Source organism: Glycine max, chromosome 18 (genome assembly GCF_000004515.6).
Source record: "Glycine max cultivar Williams 82 chromosome 18, Glycine_max_v4.0, whole genome shotgun sequence".
NCBI classification, from domain to species: Eukaryota; Viridiplantae; Streptophyta; class Magnoliopsida; order Fabales; family Fabaceae; genus Glycine; species Glycine max.
Window position 1 is genome coordinate 25,923,768 of NC_038254.2, and position 20,356 is coordinate 25,944,123.

Consider the following 20,356-nt stretch of genomic DNA (forward strand, 5'->3'; position numbering starts at 1 on the left):
TTTTATTTTGTTCCTCCAAATTTAAACTTTTTTTTATCTCTCAATTTCAAAAATATTTTTTTCTCCTTTTTTTTATAATCCAATTTTTTTAGTCTCTTAGGTTAAAAAAAAATCAACATGTCAATCACCCCAAAATCACTTGACATTTATTTTCCTATCTCTTGGTTCTGAATCACTTGAATCAATGTAAATGTTCTTACTTGATACTTCTATAATTTTGCAATGACTTATGTTGAAACAATTCCCAACAGGCTTTGACTGCTCATTCAAGTCTACAAAATTCTAGTAGGATCTATGTCCAACCAGGAAAAACACAGGTTAGAAGATATGTCATTAAAATGTCATCTATTCTTTTTTTTTATCAAATATATAATACTCCTTTTATATTTTATATTGTGAAGATGGTGACATTTGAATTATCTTTTTATAGTATTTATCTTGAAGAAATTATTGGATAATTTGTCCAAGACTTTAGATTCAAATGACATTATTATCACTATTGACTATATATATTAAGTGATGATTTAAGATATTTTTTAAATTTAAATCTTGAATACCATATTACATCAAATATTAAAAAACAAATTTTGCCACAAATACATAGTTTCTTAAAAAGACTCTTAACTGCCTCTATAATAACAATAATAATAATAATAATAATAATAATAATAATAATAATAATAATAATAATAATAATAATAATAATAATAAGGTTGATGCACTGCCTATCAGGTTCGTTTTCTGTCACTACTATGGTTGATGCCTCCTGCTATCCCTCCAAGTAGTACCCAGCCACAACCCTTTTTTATCCTTATGTGTAGGCATTCTGGTGTCCACAGTCGAAAATTTCATTAGTTGTTTGTTTCCATCTGCTTCTTCCCACCTGAAGAAAAAAAGAAATATACTTATAGCTGAGAGGGAAAATATCTATAACATTGTTTTTATTTTTATTTTTGGTTTTCATATGTGATTGATTCATGCGGTAACAAATCTGTTTTTTATTTTTGTTGATTTGTTCTAATGTATTAATTTTTATTTAGTTCAAACCTGAGGAGATAACTGCCATCATGGATGACTTTAACAAGCCTGGATCTCTTGCTCCAATAGGATTGTATCTCGATGACACCAAATATATGGTCATCTAGGGTGAACCCCGGTGCTGTCAATCGAGGGAAGAAGGTAACCACCATTTTTTATCTTTGCCTGAAATTTGTTCATAGATTCGTATGTGTTTGAATGAGCATTTGTAAAATTGATTTTGAAATAATATGATTTAAGTATGGATGATTTTATTCTAGAACCATGTTAGTAGTAAAACTCTATGATTTCATGTTGCTTTTAAATCATATGTGTTTTTATTTATTTATTTTTAAACCATGTGTTTTTATTTATATGGAGTTATTTCAACTTAATCAAATAATTAAAAATTTAAGGTTTTGATATTCAACTGTACTAAGTGGTGGACTTTACAATATCCTATTTAGTTTAAATATAATTATTTTGAGTAAAAAATACCATAGGTCTGTACAAAATAATATAGAAGCGCGTGTAAGTGAAGGAAAAGAAAAATGTTTAAACTTATAAATTTTGTTTATAAAATGATAACCACATATTGCTAAGTTCTTTTTTCTCTATGTTTCACGGTGATTGTTAATCAACTAAATTACATTCATCTTATTTTCTTTAAAAAAAAAGTTACATTCATCTTACAAAAATTATAACAAGTAACGGTTAATTTTGGGGAGAAAAAGCAAGGAGCAGCTAGGAGGGTAGCAGTTAGCATCAAAGATAGTGGAAGAGTGAATGAGACAAAGGAATTTCAATCCCCAGAAGGCTGACATCAAATCCCTTTGCTTCATTTGCAAGTTGTGCTATCAAGCAACCATTTCTCTATTTGGATATTGGAAATTATGTACTGTCCCCCCATCCCACCACACCACATACACAATTTGACATGTGTAGTTAATTATAATAGTTGAGAAGAGAGTGTTGTCATATGATGTGATTAAAAGTTAAATAGAGAAAAATTATAAGTGTTAATAAGATATAATCGAGAGTAGTTTATATGTCATTATTACTTGATTTTTTAGATATCTTTACTTTCATATGGTGATACTAGGAAATATTTTTTTTAGGTATATTAGTACTAAAAAAAAAATTTGGGCTTAAAGCCCTTGCTTGGGCTGCTTGGGCCTTAAGCCAGCCCTGGCTAAATGCACTTTCAGATGGTTATGCTGAAAGAAAATTTCTTAGTATGGATACATATGTTGGAAAACATCCTTCAAAGATGTTTGAGATTGTGAGAAAACACAGTTTTTATCTGATAAAGAGAAATGTGAAGAGCTGTGAATGAAATGAGTCAGAACTCAATAACTTCATTTTTATTTTATTGATCATTCCTTGATTATTTTCCAATCTACATGGTGTTTGCTATGAGAATCCCTTGGCACCGTTGATACATGGATTAGGACTTACACTATAGCATATCGATGGTGATAACTCTGTCATATAAGATCATGATTTGGAAAGGTAATAATTTAGATTTTATTCTCCTATGTTTCAGCAAGATTGATGTATTTGAAGGTTTATATTAGTTACGATGCAATAATTAGGATTACAAGCAAAAGTATTTTAATTGAAAACTGCACGAGTATACAAATTTTTTGCAAAATTTCTTTATGCGTGCATAGCTCTACAATCTTTGTCTCTCATGAAAATGAAGCACTAATATATGATATTCTAAAAAGTGTCAAGCATCCGAAACTTTTTTAATTCAACTACTACTTTCTAGTAATGTCATTTCATCTTTCATGAGTTTATATAATTCTTTTTTAGTCCGAAGAAGCAGAGAGGTATTGGTTTGCTGCACTGCCCACATTCAATTATGTATGTTCTAAGCTCTCTCTAAGATCTAAACATTTACCTACAGTTGAAGATGATATGTACATATTAAAGACTTTTACCTACAGTTAGGAGATGTAAGTAGAAGTTAATGACTTTTACCTACACACTATACATAGTAGGTAAAACCTATAGTGACAGACAATTAGCCGTCATTATATGTTGCTCAAAGTTGACGGAAAAAACGTCCGTAGAACAAAGTCTATCATACATTTACCTACGGATTTTTTATTTATAGTGACAGTTTTTGTCTGTAGGTATAGGTCATTTTTCTTGTAATAAGTTTGAAGCTGACTAGAACAAGAATGCAGGGGATGCCAACATGCCATCAAAGGTCTAAAGCTTGTACAGTAAAGCAATACTTTGGGTGTATTCACTATTTTGGTTTGGGATCAGCTATTTACTTAGTATAAGAGTGTTAAAAAAAGAATGATATTGAATCTAGTTGCTAATAAGTTTCAACCAGCTTAATGTACAATGGCTGTGTGGTAGGGAAACTATAATTGAGATTCTATTGTGGCATAATCGAAGTGTTTCTTGAGGATAACACAAATCTATGATCATTAGTATATGCAAGAACAATTGATACTGTGACTTAGGGCATAATTCCATTACAAACTTAAAATGGAAACCAAGTGCACTTACAGGAAAAAAAATGAGAAACCAAAATGAATTAAGCTTATTCTATAAGTTAAAATTAATTTAGGCATAGGTTAATGTATAAAATACAAACTCTTGATAAAAGGCAATGGATATGTAGCCATTCACTCCCTTTATATCAATTTATTGTTGATTATAGGATTTGATTTCGTAGATAATTTTATACATAAGAAGTTGATCGAGTTTAAATTCACTGTGTTTCATTTATTTAGTTGGGTATAACATTTTATATTAGAATAACATTAATATATTTTTTGTAAGTTAGTTATGGTTGGTTCATTGTAAAAACAAATAAAGTATTTTAAAAATTTGCAAAAACACAACATCGGTTGGTGTAAAACCGATGTAGAAAGTGCATTTACAACATCGGTTATGGCCAAAACTGATGTTGTAAAGACACTTTTTAAAAAATCGATGTTGTATTTGACTTTCAACATCGGTTATTACAGAACCGATGTTCTTTTCTGCACTACAACATCAATTTTTATAAAAATCGATGTTCTTTTTTGCATTATAACATCGATTTTTAGAAAAACCAATGTTGTGAGTGCACCACATCGATTTTAAACAAAATCAATGTTATTTTTTGCATAATTTACATTTTTTAGTTTATTTCTTATAATATGACATTGATTTTCTTGAAAACTGATGTTGTATAGTGTATTTTAACATCGATTTTGATAAATGATGTTAACATTGGTACTTTTAACATCGGTTCAAAACCGATGTTGAATGTCCAAAATAACCAATGTTAAAAATATTTTTTCTAGTAGTGTTAGTTTAAGAAAAAAGAAGTGCACAATTTTATAAAATCAGTTCGATTAACTAAATTATTTCTATAAAACCAGTCCGATTAATCAAATTGATTTTCACTTGAATATTTTTTTATTTGAAAAAAATAATTCAAAAATAAAATCATTTCGAAATTAGTCTGACTCTTAAAATCAATTTAAAACTGGTTAAAAATCAATTTTTTCGGAACAAATTTTTAAAACCAATTCGATTTTGAACCGATTTCTAAATCAGTTTGTCAATTTAAATATAAAACCGAATAGATTAAAACAATTTAAAATCATCTGGATTCAGTTTTTTGATCGAACTAGTTGCACACTCATATAGTTATACTACTCTAACACTTGACTCCATATGGATCCATGCATCCTATAATTGACTACACACCTCTGTCAACAACACTTGGTACAATTCTCATCAACACAGAGGAATACAAAATTTCACATCTTAGGACATCCACGGTCCATCACAGACGTGTACTATCGCACCAATATTTGAATGCTAAGCATTTGTTGGGGTTATCTAGCTTGATATGGTGAATATCTCGGCACAAGGGCGCTACACTAACCATTATGACCTTCATCATTTTAACACCAAACCCTCACGTCCCGCACAAGTCACAAGTGGCTTTATGTGACTTGGGCCCACGAACGAGAATTCCAATTGTGAATTTGTGACGTGGGAGATTTGGGAGGTGAGGCACGAGCATGTGTTCCAGCAACAAACTATGAAGCCGTATCAGATTTATTAGACAAGCTGTTTCTTTGTTTATATTGTACAAATTAAGGGTCCTTGGTGATAAGGACGAATCTCATCTTCCAAAACTATTTGGGGGACCGACGGGTGTCTTGTATTCTATCTACAGGAAATCAAATTTCTCTTCATGTAGATGGAAGCGGTTAAGCATGGTATTAAATTGCACTTACGGTCGCGGTATCCTTAACATTGTGGGAAATTGCAACTCACGTATCAACAATTGCGGTGAGTTGAAAAACCTTTTTGTTGTTGACACAATTGCAGTTAAAGATTGCAATTTATGAGGGAAGGCAATGCTTATGAGGGCTTGCTTCGGGATTCCATGGGTAGATGGTTGCAGGGGTTTTATGCTGATATTGGTATAGCTGATAATCTGAAGGAAGAATTAGTAGCTATGTTATAGGTGTTGAAGGTTGCTTGCAAGATGCAGTATATGAAAGCAATACGGTGTCTCTCTTCCAGCATCCAGTGCAAGGTTCTCACTGTTATGCTAGTATCGGTTCTAGCATTAAGGATTTCTTGGTGAAGAATCGGAATTCGGAGTTCCAACATACGTTATGATGTGTCGAGTTTTTGCCAAGCTTGGACCCAATTCTTGTGGTTTGATGAGGACTGTGGTTGATCCTCCTTTGGATATGCATGGGATATCCTCTTAGTTGACCCAAATAAGTTTTTGTTCCTTAGAGCTTAACTTTCTTTTATTCTTCTACTGTTTGTTCTTTCTATATCACGTTACCCAAAAAAAAAAAAAAAAAAAACTCATTGATTTCAATTGAATACTATAAACCTATCTAAAATAATGTTGTTCAGATGATGTGGTTCTAATCCTTTTATGTTTGATGTTATTGATGCCTACATTATTCGTCAACAAGATTATTGTAGCATTCTGAGTTGTTACTTGCACTTACTGATTTACAACACAATTTTCTGACCATGTAAGGTTTGCTTGATTGGGCTCTTTCTAATAAGCCTGCATTTTTATTGAATAGATTCCTGAAGTCCTACCATATGTCAGTCATAGCTCAAATATATATTTTAGTTTTATGGTTTTGACGAGTCCTATTTTGTAATGTCTTATTGGCGGCAACATTATTTACCCTAACATGGCTTTTAGTTGGCGTCCAGCTGTGGTCTTTGACCTGACCGTTCATTATCAGAAAAATTGACTGGCAAATTTAGACCCATAAACTTCATGACTAATTTTTATTTTTTTTTATAGGCAAATTGAAACATATTAATAAAAATAGAAAACCAGCATTGTCACAAGTTGTGATACAAGCTGAACTTCATGACTAACGTAAGGGAAAGATTGTTTAGGTACCAGAAAGTGGCGTATTTAATTTTGCTCATTGGGCTGCATGATTTTAGAAGACTTGTGTGCTTTGTTAATTACAGTAATATAATTAACTAATTTAGATACATTACAATACCTTGATTGGTTCCTACAGAATAAATTCATCTCTTTACTCACTAATGATGACCTAAGAATCCAAAATATGTGAGCATCCCAAGATGTATACTCCAACAATTCTAGTGCAGTTATTTACAGCTTCCTCTAATTCTCATTTTCAGCATAAAAAGTCTTCTAAGAATTTGATATATCTTCCAGGTCCCAGGTCAAGATCCTTATTCCATTTAGCATTTTTATTTGAACAGAAGAGCTTGTTTTGGCCTTTCCATAAGAGACAAGACTGTGGCTGCAATGTGCTTTGATGAAAGCCCTGCATCTTCAACCTGAGCTTGGGGTGATCCATGCTCAATGTACCTATCAGGAAGCATCATTGCTCTCCACTGCAGGTAAAGCCAAAAGGGGTGTTAGTGTTACTTAGAAGTGCACAAAAAAGAGACATCTGAAGGGAATAATAATCTGAAAATGAAATCATATAGAGAGTGACTTCTCCATAGAGGAAGGTTTACCTTTAGAGGTCCATCTAGGATACCAGATAAGCTCAAGAATTGTGAAACATGCGATCCAAAACCACCAATAGAACCCTCTTCCACTGTGATGAGTATTTCATGCTCTTTAGCTAATAGCCTAATGAGACCAGTATCCAGAGGTTTGCAAAATCTAGCATCGGCAACTGTCACATCAACGCCGAGTTCTTTAAGCATTTCTGAGGCTTGCCTGCATTGTTGGACCACAGAACCATATCCCAAAATGGCAATTCTGCTGCCTTCTACCAGAATTCTACCTTTTCCGATCTACAAAACCAAAACAATTTCAATCTTGCGGCTTAACTGCATTCAGATTCAGTTTAGGAAATATATTTAGTTATTCATTCTCACCTCAAGTGGGGTTCCTTTGTTATTTAGTGGCAGAGTGGCTCCGATTCCGTTTCCCCTTGGAAATCTAAAGCAGCTTGGTCTATCATCTATAGCTGCTGCGGTCGCAACCATGTGCATCAGTTCAGCTTCATCAGAAGGAGCCATAACCACCATGTTGGGTAGGCATGCCATGTAAGTGATATCAAATGCTCCACAATGGGTTGGTCCATCTGCTCCAACTAAACCAGCCCTATCCAAAGCAAATCGGACAGGTAGCTTTTGAAGATCAACATCATGGACTACCTACATACCCAAAATAAATCGTAGTGTTGAGATTATTTTATCATAGGTAAAAAAATTATAAGTAAACCGACACAGAGAAGAAATGATTAATTAGTTAGATTAGACTAATATTGGCTCACCTGATCATATCCGCGTTGCAAGAATGATGAATAAATGGCACAAAATGGCTTGAGCCCTTCCGCAGCTAAACCAGCTGCAAATGTTACAGCATGTTGTTCAGCTATCCCCACATCGAAACAGCGCTCGGGAAACCTTTTATGGAAATAATTTAAGCCGGTTCCACCACCCATTGCTGCGTGAATGGCCACTATCTTCTTGTCATTTTCAGCCTCCTTTATCAAAGACTCAGCAAAGTATTGGGTGTATGAAAGTGTAGAGGATTTTGCCTTAAACTGCTCGCCTGTTTTTGGGTCAAATTTGACAACCCCTGAAAATGTGGGAAAGTATGAGTGTGTATTTGGATTCACATTAGATAATTTTGTGTGAGAAATTTATTGAACTAAGGCAACTTTTGATAATTTTTGTATTGAATCAAAATTTTATATTGAGTTTTACTGCTAACTTATTCTTCAATTAAACCTATCCAAACATAAATTACTTCGAATAAATTTTAGACAAAATTAATTTTGAATTCCTTGTTTTTGAGATGTAAAAGAAATATCCCTTTCTCACCGTGCATTTTATCAGATGCTTTTTCTGCTGGGGGATATCCCTTGCCTTTTTCTGTGACACAGTGAATCAGAACTGGACCTGGGGCAGGCATTGCTTTCACCTTTTCAAAGATGGTGACCAGATCTTCAATTTTATGACCATCCACAGGACCTATGTAGTATAGGCCAAGCTCTTCAAAAAATGTACAGGCTGAACCACTTATAATACCTCTTGCATACTCATCTACTTTTGCTGCAACCTGGTGTGTTTGTTTTCCTATTTGCTTTGTGATGCTCTTCAGCAGATAAAATTAGAGTCAAATAAATGCCACAGACCATGATGTTGACTACTAATATGATATGTTTGAGAGGCTTACTTTTGCAGCTTCTCTGAGTTTGCGGAATTCAGCACTTGCTTGAATTTTGCTTAAGGCACTACTGAGGGCTCCGACTGGAGATGCAGGCCCATCAAGTGTGGCAGTTGGTAAAGAGACTTGTTTATTGTCATTAAGTACAACTATCATGTTAGAATCAAGGAACCCTGCATTGTTCATGGCCTCATATGCTTGGCCTGCTGTCAATGCCCCATCTCCAATCACTGAAATGATGCTGTTGTTCTTTCCCAATAGATCTCGTGCAACAGCCATGCCTAAAAATATTGAGAACGGTGAGACACATTATACATGCATCGACACATTTGTTTTTATTACCATGTTATTGGTCGGAGAGATTAGTCATTTGTAAAGTTGGTAAATATTTCGTATTATAACATGGTAATAAAATAAATTGATGAAATATGTATTGGTCTTAAAATATAAGAATCTTAGTATCTTACCAAGACCAGCAGATATGCTTGTAGAACTGTGTCCTACCCCAAAAGCATCATGAATACTCTCATCCCTTTTAGGAAAGCCTGCTAGCCCTGAAGTCTTCCTAATGGTGTGCATCCTTGACCTTCTACCTGTGAGAATCTTGTGTGGGTATGCCTGCAATTTAATTACTTCTTAGACCCTCTTCCACATGGCACAAGCATAACACATGATAATGATGAAAAGTTATACAACGGAAAGCAAAAATCTAAAACTTTAATTTTGTTACAAGACCAAATTTTGATACAAGACCAAATACACTTTTTCTTTTTCTTTTTGCTATTTATTTTTCTATACAAAACAAGACCAGATAAATAAGAAGAAAAATTACCTGATGGCCAACATCCCATATAATTTTGTCTTCAGGTGTGTTGAAAACATGATGCAAAGCCACTGCTAACTCCACCACTCCCAAGCTTGAGCTAAGATGCCCACCAGTGTTTGACACAGTGTGTACAATATCTGCCCTCAGCTCTGCTGCAAGTTGCTCCAGATCCTGACAAATAAATGCAGTGATTTTTTACAAACAAATCAACAAAAATCAGAGAAAATAAAAAGTTTTCACCCGCAGAAAAGAAATATGCTATTGTCAGTTTCAAACCTGTGTTGACAGATTCTTCATGTGAATTGGGTAGTTGATTGTGTCCAACAATAGAGTTGCTGGTTTCTCTCCTGCATAATTGATCTTCCACCCATCTTTCTCTTTCTTTATAATAGTCCTCTCCTCATCAGCTGAGCCACTTGCTGAAACTCTCACACAGAACTGTCACAAACACAATTACACATCATCCATCATTGCACTATTGGTGAAAAATCATGGTCTTTGTTTTTTTAGTAACAAAAGGAAGAACAGTGACCGCTTATGAAATCAAAGAAGAGGAACATAAAATCATTTTACAGACATGAATTGTGTTGTACATGTGATTCGCCAACCTTGTTTCTGTAGCTATGGTATGGACTTGGAGCTTTGTATTTGTGGCATGGGGACACAGAATAGTTTAGCTTAACAAAAGTTCCACCACAGAAGGCCATGATTATTCAAAATTTCAAACAAGCGAGAGAAAGAGATGGAAAAAGATGTTTCTAAGTATGCAGAAAGTAAGAGACCAGATATGAAGCAGAACCAACTACACGGTGGTACTTGCATTTAAACAGAAATGTGAACTCTGTTTTATAGGGAGAAGCATGCATAAACAAACAAAACCATGGCTGAAGAATTTTTTTGGTTTATCGAGTCTAGTATTCTCCTTTTCTATTTTTTTTATTATTATTATTGTCGTCGTTTGTTTTATACGATTTTTTTCTTAAATAAGAAACAAATCATCATGACTAATAAAATTAGTTAACTTACTTAATTTTAATTAATAGTATTATAAATTTAAAATTTATTTTAGAAATATTCATAGAATTAAAATGATTTTAAGTGATGGCCTATTACTTATATTTATATTTCTCAAGGGATAATTCTTTCAATAAGAAGATATTTATATTTTCAATAATTCATTTAATATATTTACTTTGAAAATAAATAAATATATAATAAAATACCAATAAATGTTGATCCAATTTAAAGATAAAACTCATATCCCATAAGAAAGCGGGTTCCACATATTTTAACCCTCATGAATTTTGGGATCTAACTCATATAAACTTATTTTGATTAAAAAAATTAAATATATAATAATAAACTTCACACTAAACAATTAATACATTTAAAATTATTCATGTTATATTTTTTTTTTAAATCTCAGAAAAAGTCAGCTGCAGTGCGTTAAATAATACTGACTTTTTCTTCAGTGTATATACAAAACATTTAGACAGAATTACGTATTCAATTTTCATTTTTATTTTCTTTCTTTCTACATTATCAGTTCTCTAGGTTTTCAGAAAAATTATCTCATCAATTAATATTAATTAATACGTCGAGATATTTTAATTCATCCCATTTAAAAAAATATTAACAACCGTTTGATTTTTAATTTTAATTAAAAAAAAGTTTCAGTGAACCCTCCAATTTGGTGTCTTTTTTTTTCATATTCAGTAACAGTTCAATTCATTCCACCATTTAAGAAAGACGGTTTCAGCATTTAATAATAAATTTTGGGGGGATAATTTTAATCTCTGTATTTTTGGTCAACTGTAGTTAAGGATTTTATATTTTTTATATCGATGACATATAAAAAAATTATATTAATAAATTTGATTCTCAAACTTTATATATATGTATATATATATATATATATATATATATATATATATATATATATATATATATATATATTGTTTGTCCTCTAAAATTTATCATGTGTTTTGAAATTATAATGAAATAATTCACATCTTTTTAAAATTCGTAAACTAAATTCATTAAAATATATAAAAATATAACGACCTTGACCAAAACAAAAAATACACAGATTAAAACACTTTCTCAACTTTTTTGTTATAAAAAGGAATAATGTCACATTCTTCTACTCTATCATCCTACAAATTATCTTTTAACTCTATTGAAAAACAAAATAAAAGACAAATGTCATTAATATCTTTGAAGTGTAAAATAATTTAACATTTACGATAAAAGAAAGTAAGAGGATTAATTAGAGAGTGAAACATGAAAATTATAAATTATTCATAAAAAAGGTCAATTCAAAGTTCAAACACAAGGTCTGCTGAAAAATTCGGACACCCCGCCGCCACAGTTTTAAAGTGCACCAACCGCATGAAATAATTTGTACGAACTCAAGCTTCACTCACCTTACTATTCACATTTTATATTAGAATTGGAATAGTTAATTTTAATTGGTAGATTAAAATGAAAAGTTTAAATTAAAAATATTTTGCATTTAAATTTAAATGTTATTTAATTATAAAATCTTTAAAATATTTATTAAATAGAAAATCAAATATTTAATTTATCACGTATAAATATATCTCAATCTTATAATCAACATCAAGTTCATCATAATCCTTTATCACTATCACTTCTATCATAATCACCACTCGGTGTCATCAATAAGATTATTTAATAGTGATAATAGTCATAATAATGATGAAGGGTCTGAAATATTTTAAAATGTGATTATTATAATCTTTTAGAGATTTTGTTTTTAGTTGACAAATCTTTTAGATATTTGTTACTTGTATGAGATTTTAATTTAAAATATTTTAATTTAAGTCTTTTATTTTAATCTAATGGTTAAAATTAATTATTATCATTCTCATACAAGAGACCAACTCTCATAATAGTCATCTCTATATATAGAGAGAGGGGACAAATCAAAATCAAACTATACCCATACAACTTTGATCAATTATTATTTCATTAAATAACATTTCTTAAAATCCATTGCTAGACTGAAATTTTCTTTCACATAGATCATATGTACAAAATTTCATATTAATAAAAATGATTTGTTACATCATTCATACGTATTAAAATCGATGTAATATAAATTTTTTAAAATATATTAAAATATGAATCATTTGATTACCTACTAATTGATGTTCAATTTTGAAAATTTTTAATATAGACAATCTTAATAATATGTAGATACAATTCAAAAGTTGGATCAATAAAAATCACATTCTATATAAAGTTATTTTTTTTTATCTTAATCCTCTTGTTCACTAGGAGAAATGGAGTTTGACTAATTCGGAATTTGACCGGAAGATAAGTAAAACCTAGCCAAGAATTGTTTCGGTCAAGTATCAAACTCGAGTATTATCTAAACAATTCAACTTTAACTTCATATTAATTACTTGTTTCAATCACTTGGTTATATATATAAACATTATATTATAAAAGGTTTAATATGTTTTGATTCTTTAAAAAGTGATGTTTATTTTAGCTTTTAAAAACTTTTTCATGTTTGTATATTATTTATAAAATTAAATTGATTATTGAATTGGTTAAAATATTAATTTTTCTTTTTGGTTTAGACCATGGGTCCCTGCCGAAACTAATTTTGTTCTAATCATAGGACTCGAACTCGAAACCTCTAGTTAAGTAGAAACAATTTCATGTTAGTTGATCCCACATTTAACGGTATCTGTTAAAATATTAGTTGAAGATTCAATGTTTGGATTGTAAAAATTAAATCATTATAAAATATAATAATATTTTAGTAACACATATACAACATGGAATAAAAACACAATGTTAAAAGCTAATAAAAAAATACCATTTATAAATTATTAAAATTCAAAATTAAACACACAAAGTTCTAAATTAAATATAGCAATACTTAACACATTATTAAAAACTAATAAAAAATATCATTTATCAACTTTTTACCAACAAGTCATTGATTTGAATATCACAGAATTTGATCTTTTGTCCCCTTAACCAAGTCTTGAATTTGAATATTTTGAATGAAAAAAATGTGATTAAGAAAGAAAATTTACTAAAGATAGCTAACCAAATTCTCTAACAAGATTAATCATAAGTAAATCCAATGAATATTCGGTGTTAATATCATCACTAACAAAAAAAAAAGAATCAATAGCACCACTTGGACCTTATAAACAAAGACAAGAGACATTGAAACACTTGGTAAGGGAAGAGAGAAAAGTTTGTAAACATAATTATTTTTTGACCAAATTTGGGATTTTGGTTCATCACGTTTAGTCTCTCAATTTTTTAGAATAAAAAATTTTGATCCTTCTATCAGTTGATTATTAAATAAAGTGAAAAAATAAAAGTATTTTGATAAAAGTTGAACTCATAATTTTTAATTTAAAGACAAAATAATAAACCATTAAGATATTAGTTGTTTGAGTTAAATATATAAACACTATTTTACATAAAACATTATTTTTTTTCAAATTATAAAATTTTTAAAATTTAAATAAAATATTTAATATTTAATTTTACATGTATTTATTTTTATTATAAAAATTATTTTAATATAAATAAAGAAATTATTATATATAATTATCTTAAAAAATTACATAAAGTAATATATAGATTACTTAAAAAACATTTATATAATTTATACATATTACGTAAATTCAAAATAATATTTAAGTAATCTAAAAAATTAAAAATTATTACTTATTATAATTAAAATAAAAATTTGTATCATTTATATATAAAATATGTATACTATTCAAAATAAAAATATATAAAATATTCTAAAATAAAAATAAAAACATTTAAATATTAAATATTTTTTTAATTTATAAATTTTTATTAATCGGAAAAATTAATAACACTTTTTTTAAATAAAGAAAAATTAATAATACTTGACTAATGATACATATAAAATAATATTTATAAAATTAATTAAACAAAATATGTATCTTATTGTTTTATGACCTTATCTTTAAATAAAAGGTATTGAATTTTATTCCTACCAAAATTATTTATTTTGATAAATAAGGAAACTAAATATTTTGATTTTGAAATAAAGAAAACAAAATCGTGGATTAAAATTATAAAAATATTAAAATTATAATTTTGTCTTATTTTTTCATAAATTCTTACGAACACTTGGGATGCATAAAGTTATGTTTGTCTTTATTCTTAATAATCAAATTAAGATATTAGATAATTTATAACAACCTGCCTACCTTATTCAATTATCTAAATTAAACCCCTTTATTGTACAAAACTTAGTTGGTTGACAATCGTTACATAATTTTTTTTATTACAGTTAGCAATAGATCTGTACGTAATAATGAAAAACTTTTGCCTCTTAAGCATGGGAGCAATCAACCAAAGCAGCCATAGCCCATACCATTATCCCAATTGCCACTACGAAATTTATTATGTCGACCAAGTTAGACCAGGAAGCAGGGAGCTCACACACACCATTTAAGAACTCACAGCTGCATGGATTCCGGCGCGGGAACACCTAGTAAGCAGGTTTGACTCTGGCAGCCAGAGGAATTTGCAGCACCCAGAGTCTTTTTTTAACACAACAAAACAAAACAAAGTCTTTTGGCACATGATATTGATCCGTTGAGAATTGCCTATTTTTACTTGTTCAGCCGTTCATGACTGGTTTTTTGTTCATTTCATTAGACCGGACAACAGACCGGTTTACCAGCTTACTGATTGAACGAAGGTGATTGCTAAATTCACCACAATACCTATTACATGTACCTCTTTTATGTAATTTTAGTTTTTTTCCCCTCAATTACACACTTTTGAAAACTAAACTAGTGTAATAATTCATGTCTTACACTGATGATAAGTTTATATATTATAATTTTAATGTATTTCTCAATTATTTTAATTATATATATAAACTAAAGTATGAGTATTTCTAAAATCACATTGTACATATATCAAGTACGTACCCGTACTCATTTAGTACTTATCGGTACGTATCAAAAATAGTTTTTTAAAAAATTGGTAATTTAATCGGGGTACTTTTTGGGTACACCTACGGAGCCTGCAATCAAGTTTTATTGTGAAAAAAAATAGAGCTTATTTATTCCTTCATTATACGAAAAGAAATAGATTCAATCCTAAAATAGATGAGGATTTAGTTTATATACATACAAGAATCTTTAGTCTCCTCTTAAGAAAAAGTAAGACTTATTAAGAGGGTGATGACAAAATGTGAAATATTGATAGAGATCAATGTGATCCACATAAAGGAGTAGACATTTTTTAAATAGTTAGAGTTATAGAGACGATTCTTTTGTTAAAGTATAATACCATAGACATGCTTAAGTATTATGATACTTATCGGAGAACATTTACCTATCATAGATTTTTTTTTTTTTAAAATCTCCTATCTAGTACCTATACTCGTCCTCGTACAGGGGTGCCGATACCGTACCTGTATCAATGCAACATAATATATATATATATATATATATATATATATATATATATATATATATATATATATATATATATATATATGTATAAAAATATTTGTTTCTTAAAATATTATCTTTATAAATACATTTGTATGTGTATAAAACTTAGATATATACAAAATTTCAAAAAAAATAAATTTTAAAAATAAATATTAATAATAAAAATAATATTGTATTTTATAATTGTTTTTTTCTAAATCATATGTTTTCATCCTAAAAAAATGGATAACATTAATTATAAAAAAGTATAAATTTTTAATAACATTTTCATTACTAATAAATATATACTCCCCCCTTCCAAAACCATAGATAATTTAAGTTATATATATTTATATATTATATAATTTTCATTTCGATATTAATAGCATTTATTGGCTTGGTGGTTAAATCTTGTAAAAACTGTGATGTATAGCACAATTTCCAAACTTGGAGGACCGAATTGGTAAATTTAACTTAAAAATGTAATGTTAAAAAAAATTGTAAATAAAAAATACTGATTTGTTAAATTTCTTTTTCTTTGATCAAAGTTTGTAAATTTTCTAAAAAAATTAATATTAAACTTTTATTAATTTATATAATTAGAATGAAAACAAATTATGTATTAAAGAAAATATTAAAATTTATTTTTTTAGATAATTTACTAATTAATATTATTTTTTAAATATACAAATTTGTTTAATGTGTAAATTATTTTTATTATAATTATACAAATTAATAAAATTTTAGTATTTAATTATTTTAGATAAAATTTACAAATTAATATTATATTTTGTCTATACAAATTTATTTAATATGCAAATTTATGTTTGCACACAGGTGCCTCCCTTAGCCCGCACGAGCACACCATTTTCATTGTAAGTAAATTAAAATAACATACAATTCTTGCTTTTATTTAAAACATACCATTAATGTTTTTCTTTGATGGCAAAGAAGTACAATCATCCTGTGCATGTTGATGATGTATTTCATCAGACCCATACGAAAGGATACAGGACGATTTGTGGATGAGAGATATAAGTAGACATACTTGAGTTTTGTATCTTACATATTTCTTTTCATTTTATCGATGATTACTATATTTATAATTTAGCATCTTTGTTTATGAATAGCAGGAAGAATTTGATATTAGATTTTCTCAGCATAGGTATGAGGCTACATCATGTGGTGACAACTCAAAAACCCATCCCCCTCAAACCCTACCGAGGAGAGACTTAGGACTTAAAAGTTTTGACACTACTACTGGTGGTTTGAAAAATGGATGAATCTATGGGATTGGAGAGCTCGCTCGTGATTATCGATGTGGGGATAGCTTGATGCCGCATATACATGCATGTTCTAGCCGCTCTCATGATTTAGAAGAGATTGTCCATCTAAAAGAGACGGATTTGTCAGTCGAGGAAGGATAATGAGCATTGAATCGTCAATTTAGTCACTTGTTAATATTGTCCTTGTGTTCCAACCAGTCGAGGCATATAACATGTTTCAACATAAACAAGAGCAACACAAGCAAGAGAAGCCACAACAACAAGAGCAACAACATGAAAGACAACAACACAACCAACAAATAAGCAACAATATCACCAACACCAGCATGACTCTCCAGACTATTCAAATTATTAGATTGTTAAAAATTTTATGCAAAAACTAATATATTATTTCTCATTTATATTAATATTTTGTTGTTTGGACCTACTACTATTTATTTTAAGTAATGACATTCAAATGCTGAGTTATGATGTTCAAATGTTGACTTGACTTTTTAAGTTTATATATGACGTTCAAATATAAAGTTTTAAGTTATGATGTTCAAAAGTAGAGTTGAATTTTATTTTTATTCATATTCAATTAAAAAAATAATAACATTTTATGTTAGCCTTATCTATTGATATTATTCGTACTTCTAAATAGGGGTTATTCATGAATAAATCTAGATAGTTTTCTACAGATTTCTTTGTAGGTAGTTATCTAGATAGTTTTCATATATATATTGACCTACCCACAAATTAATTTGTAAATAGTTTATCACAAATGTATTCATATATAGTTACTTACGGATAAATCCTCACATAATTACTATGGATAAATTCATAGATAATTACGTACAGATTTATATGTGGGTACGTGATAACCCTTTGTATGGATTATATTCGTTGGTAATTATAGATGGATACCAAAACCCATCGGTAATGTTTCCTACCAGCTAATTATTGACAAATTTTTGTCCATAAGTAATGTGTTGTTAATTCTTAGTTACCCACAGATTTTGGCAATTTTCCACGAATTCTATCCTTCGATAACGATGAATTTTCTTATATTGCTAATTATACAAATCAATAAAATTATTAATATGTAAACTGTTTATAAAAATTATTTTATGTAATTTATACAGATTATTATATTATTAATATGTCAATTATTTTTATTCTAATTATACATCAATAAATTTATATATTAAATAATTTTTTCCAATTTAGAAATGTGTATAATTAGAATAAAAAGCCTTAAGTGCAATAATGATATATATTATATATTATTTATGATATAAACAAACAAGATAAATCATCTAGTGTATAGTCTTTTGCACGAGATCATCTTTTCAATTCTTATGATGACACCTATTTTATTTTTCACACCATTGATACCACAACAAAATTTAAAAAATTGTCGGACTAAAAGTTTCTATATTTAAAAATGTGATGAGAAAAATTATAGATTGGATATTACAGGGGACAAAAATGCATTTTTGTCTAACTAAAATGCATCGCCTTATATTTTATTGTCTTTTATTGTTAAAGATTTTTGCATGAAATGGTAAAGAAAAATAGATATAGAAAATAGACAAGATTTTTTTCAAAAGAAACAAACAGTCCTATTTTTTGGCCACATCTTAATATCACCGTTCACTTATTCAGAAAAAAAATATCACCGTTCACTTTGACAAATGTAATAATAGTTTGTGCTTTTAATTGCCATGAGGAGTTTTTCTAAATGATGAAATATCGTTTTAATCTTATCCATATGTGATGGATTGGATGATTATCCTTTCTCTTTGAATAGTCGAAACTGAATATGAACTTTTTCCTTAATAAGTATAACACTATTTAGCTGAAAATAAATAAATTACAATGCCTAGCTATCATTAATTAGGAGGGCTAGTCAGTAATGGAAAACAGCACACAATATTGAAGAGAAATAAATGCATAGCTTGATAATTTAAAACAGTTGAATTGCGGGAGTTTAAAAGATTAGGACTTGATTGTGAATAAAAAGTAAAACTTAAGAATAGTCAATACTGGATATAAACTTTTCCCTTCATAAGTTGAACATTATATATTTAAGGCTAAATGACTTTTTTATTTAAATATTTTTTAGTTTTGTCTTTTATCTTTTTAAAAAAATTAGTATTATATTTTTAAATTAATTCAAAATGATTATTCTATCCATTAAAAATAGATGCAGTTAATAATTTAAAAATATTAACCATTTAAAATTTCTAAAAATGTGTTTCTTAATTTCTCCTTCTTTTCTCCCTCCACAAACCCAAAACTCACACCTGTCCTCAAATTCCTCCAAAACCATAAGTCTCCCAAATTCTGCTATGCGCTCTGCATCCTCTCCAGACCTAAATAAACTTGCTCTCTCTAGGTTGTAATATTGCACAAGAAGAGGAGGGGAAAGAAAAAAAAATTGAGAAACACATTTTGTTGTGATTTTTAGACATTAATATTTATAAATTATTAATGGTATTAGTTTTTAATTAGAAGGATCATTTTGAACTAATTTAAAAAGATAAAAAATTAAAGTAATTTTTATGAAAGATAAAAAATGAACCAACAAAATAAGATAAATGACAAAAAAAAAATCATTTGACCGATATTTAATTGAAAAAAATTTACAATACCTAACATTAGGAGTTGAAGTCAGTAATTGAAACTTCACCAATAAAAAAGTCAGTAACTGACGACAGATCAATAGCACCCAATATTAGAAGAGAAATACATGCATAACATGAGGATTTAAAACAGACGAGATGAGTTGCTGGAATTTAAAAGATGATTACGACTTGACTGAATAAAAGTAAAACTTGAGAATTTTATTATGCCTAACATATAAATACTTTAATAGCGGTTAACTCTTATTTCTTGTTAAATTCCACACGGCAAAAACCAAAATATCATGTTCTATTGATGGGACATTTGAGGAGGCTTATATGTAATTGGATTGGAATACTTCTTGTACATTTATTTGATAATTTTTGTTCTATAAAAAATTATTTGTTGCTTTTTATTTTTTTAGGAAATGCTTTTTCAGTTTTAGATCCCATTTAAT

General features: G+C 29.0%; 1 protein-coding gene across 2 annotated transcripts; it reads right to left on the bottom strand.

Moving 5' to 3' along the window:
• Positions 1 to 6,482: 6,482 nt before the first annotated feature.
• LOC100814637 (probable 1-deoxy-D-xylulose-5-phosphate synthase 2, chloroplastic) lies at positions 6,483 to 10,376 on the bottom strand. 2 transcript variants are annotated; one of them, XM_041011662.1, is made up of 10 exons: positions 10,115 to 10,376; positions 9,798 to 9,959; positions 9,528 to 9,692; positions 9,163 to 9,313; positions 8,705 to 8,976; positions 8,350 to 8,623; positions 7,797 to 8,104; positions 7,396 to 7,677; positions 7,027 to 7,311; positions 6,483 to 6,900 (listed from the first exon to the last, which is right to left on the bottom strand). In XM_041011662.1, exons 1-10 carry the CDS (start codon positions 10,226 to 10,228, stop codon positions 6,754 to 6,756), a joined length of 2,160 nt encoding a protein of 719 aa, XP_040867596.1. In that variant the 5' UTR covers positions 10,229 to 10,376; the 3' UTR covers positions 6,483 to 6,753. The 2 variants fall into 2 exon arrangements, with proteins under 2 accessions (XP_040867596.1, XP_003552082.1); XM_003552034.5 differs by having other exon boundaries at positions 10,130 to 10,372.
• Positions 10,377 to 20,356: the final 9,980 nt, after the last annotated feature.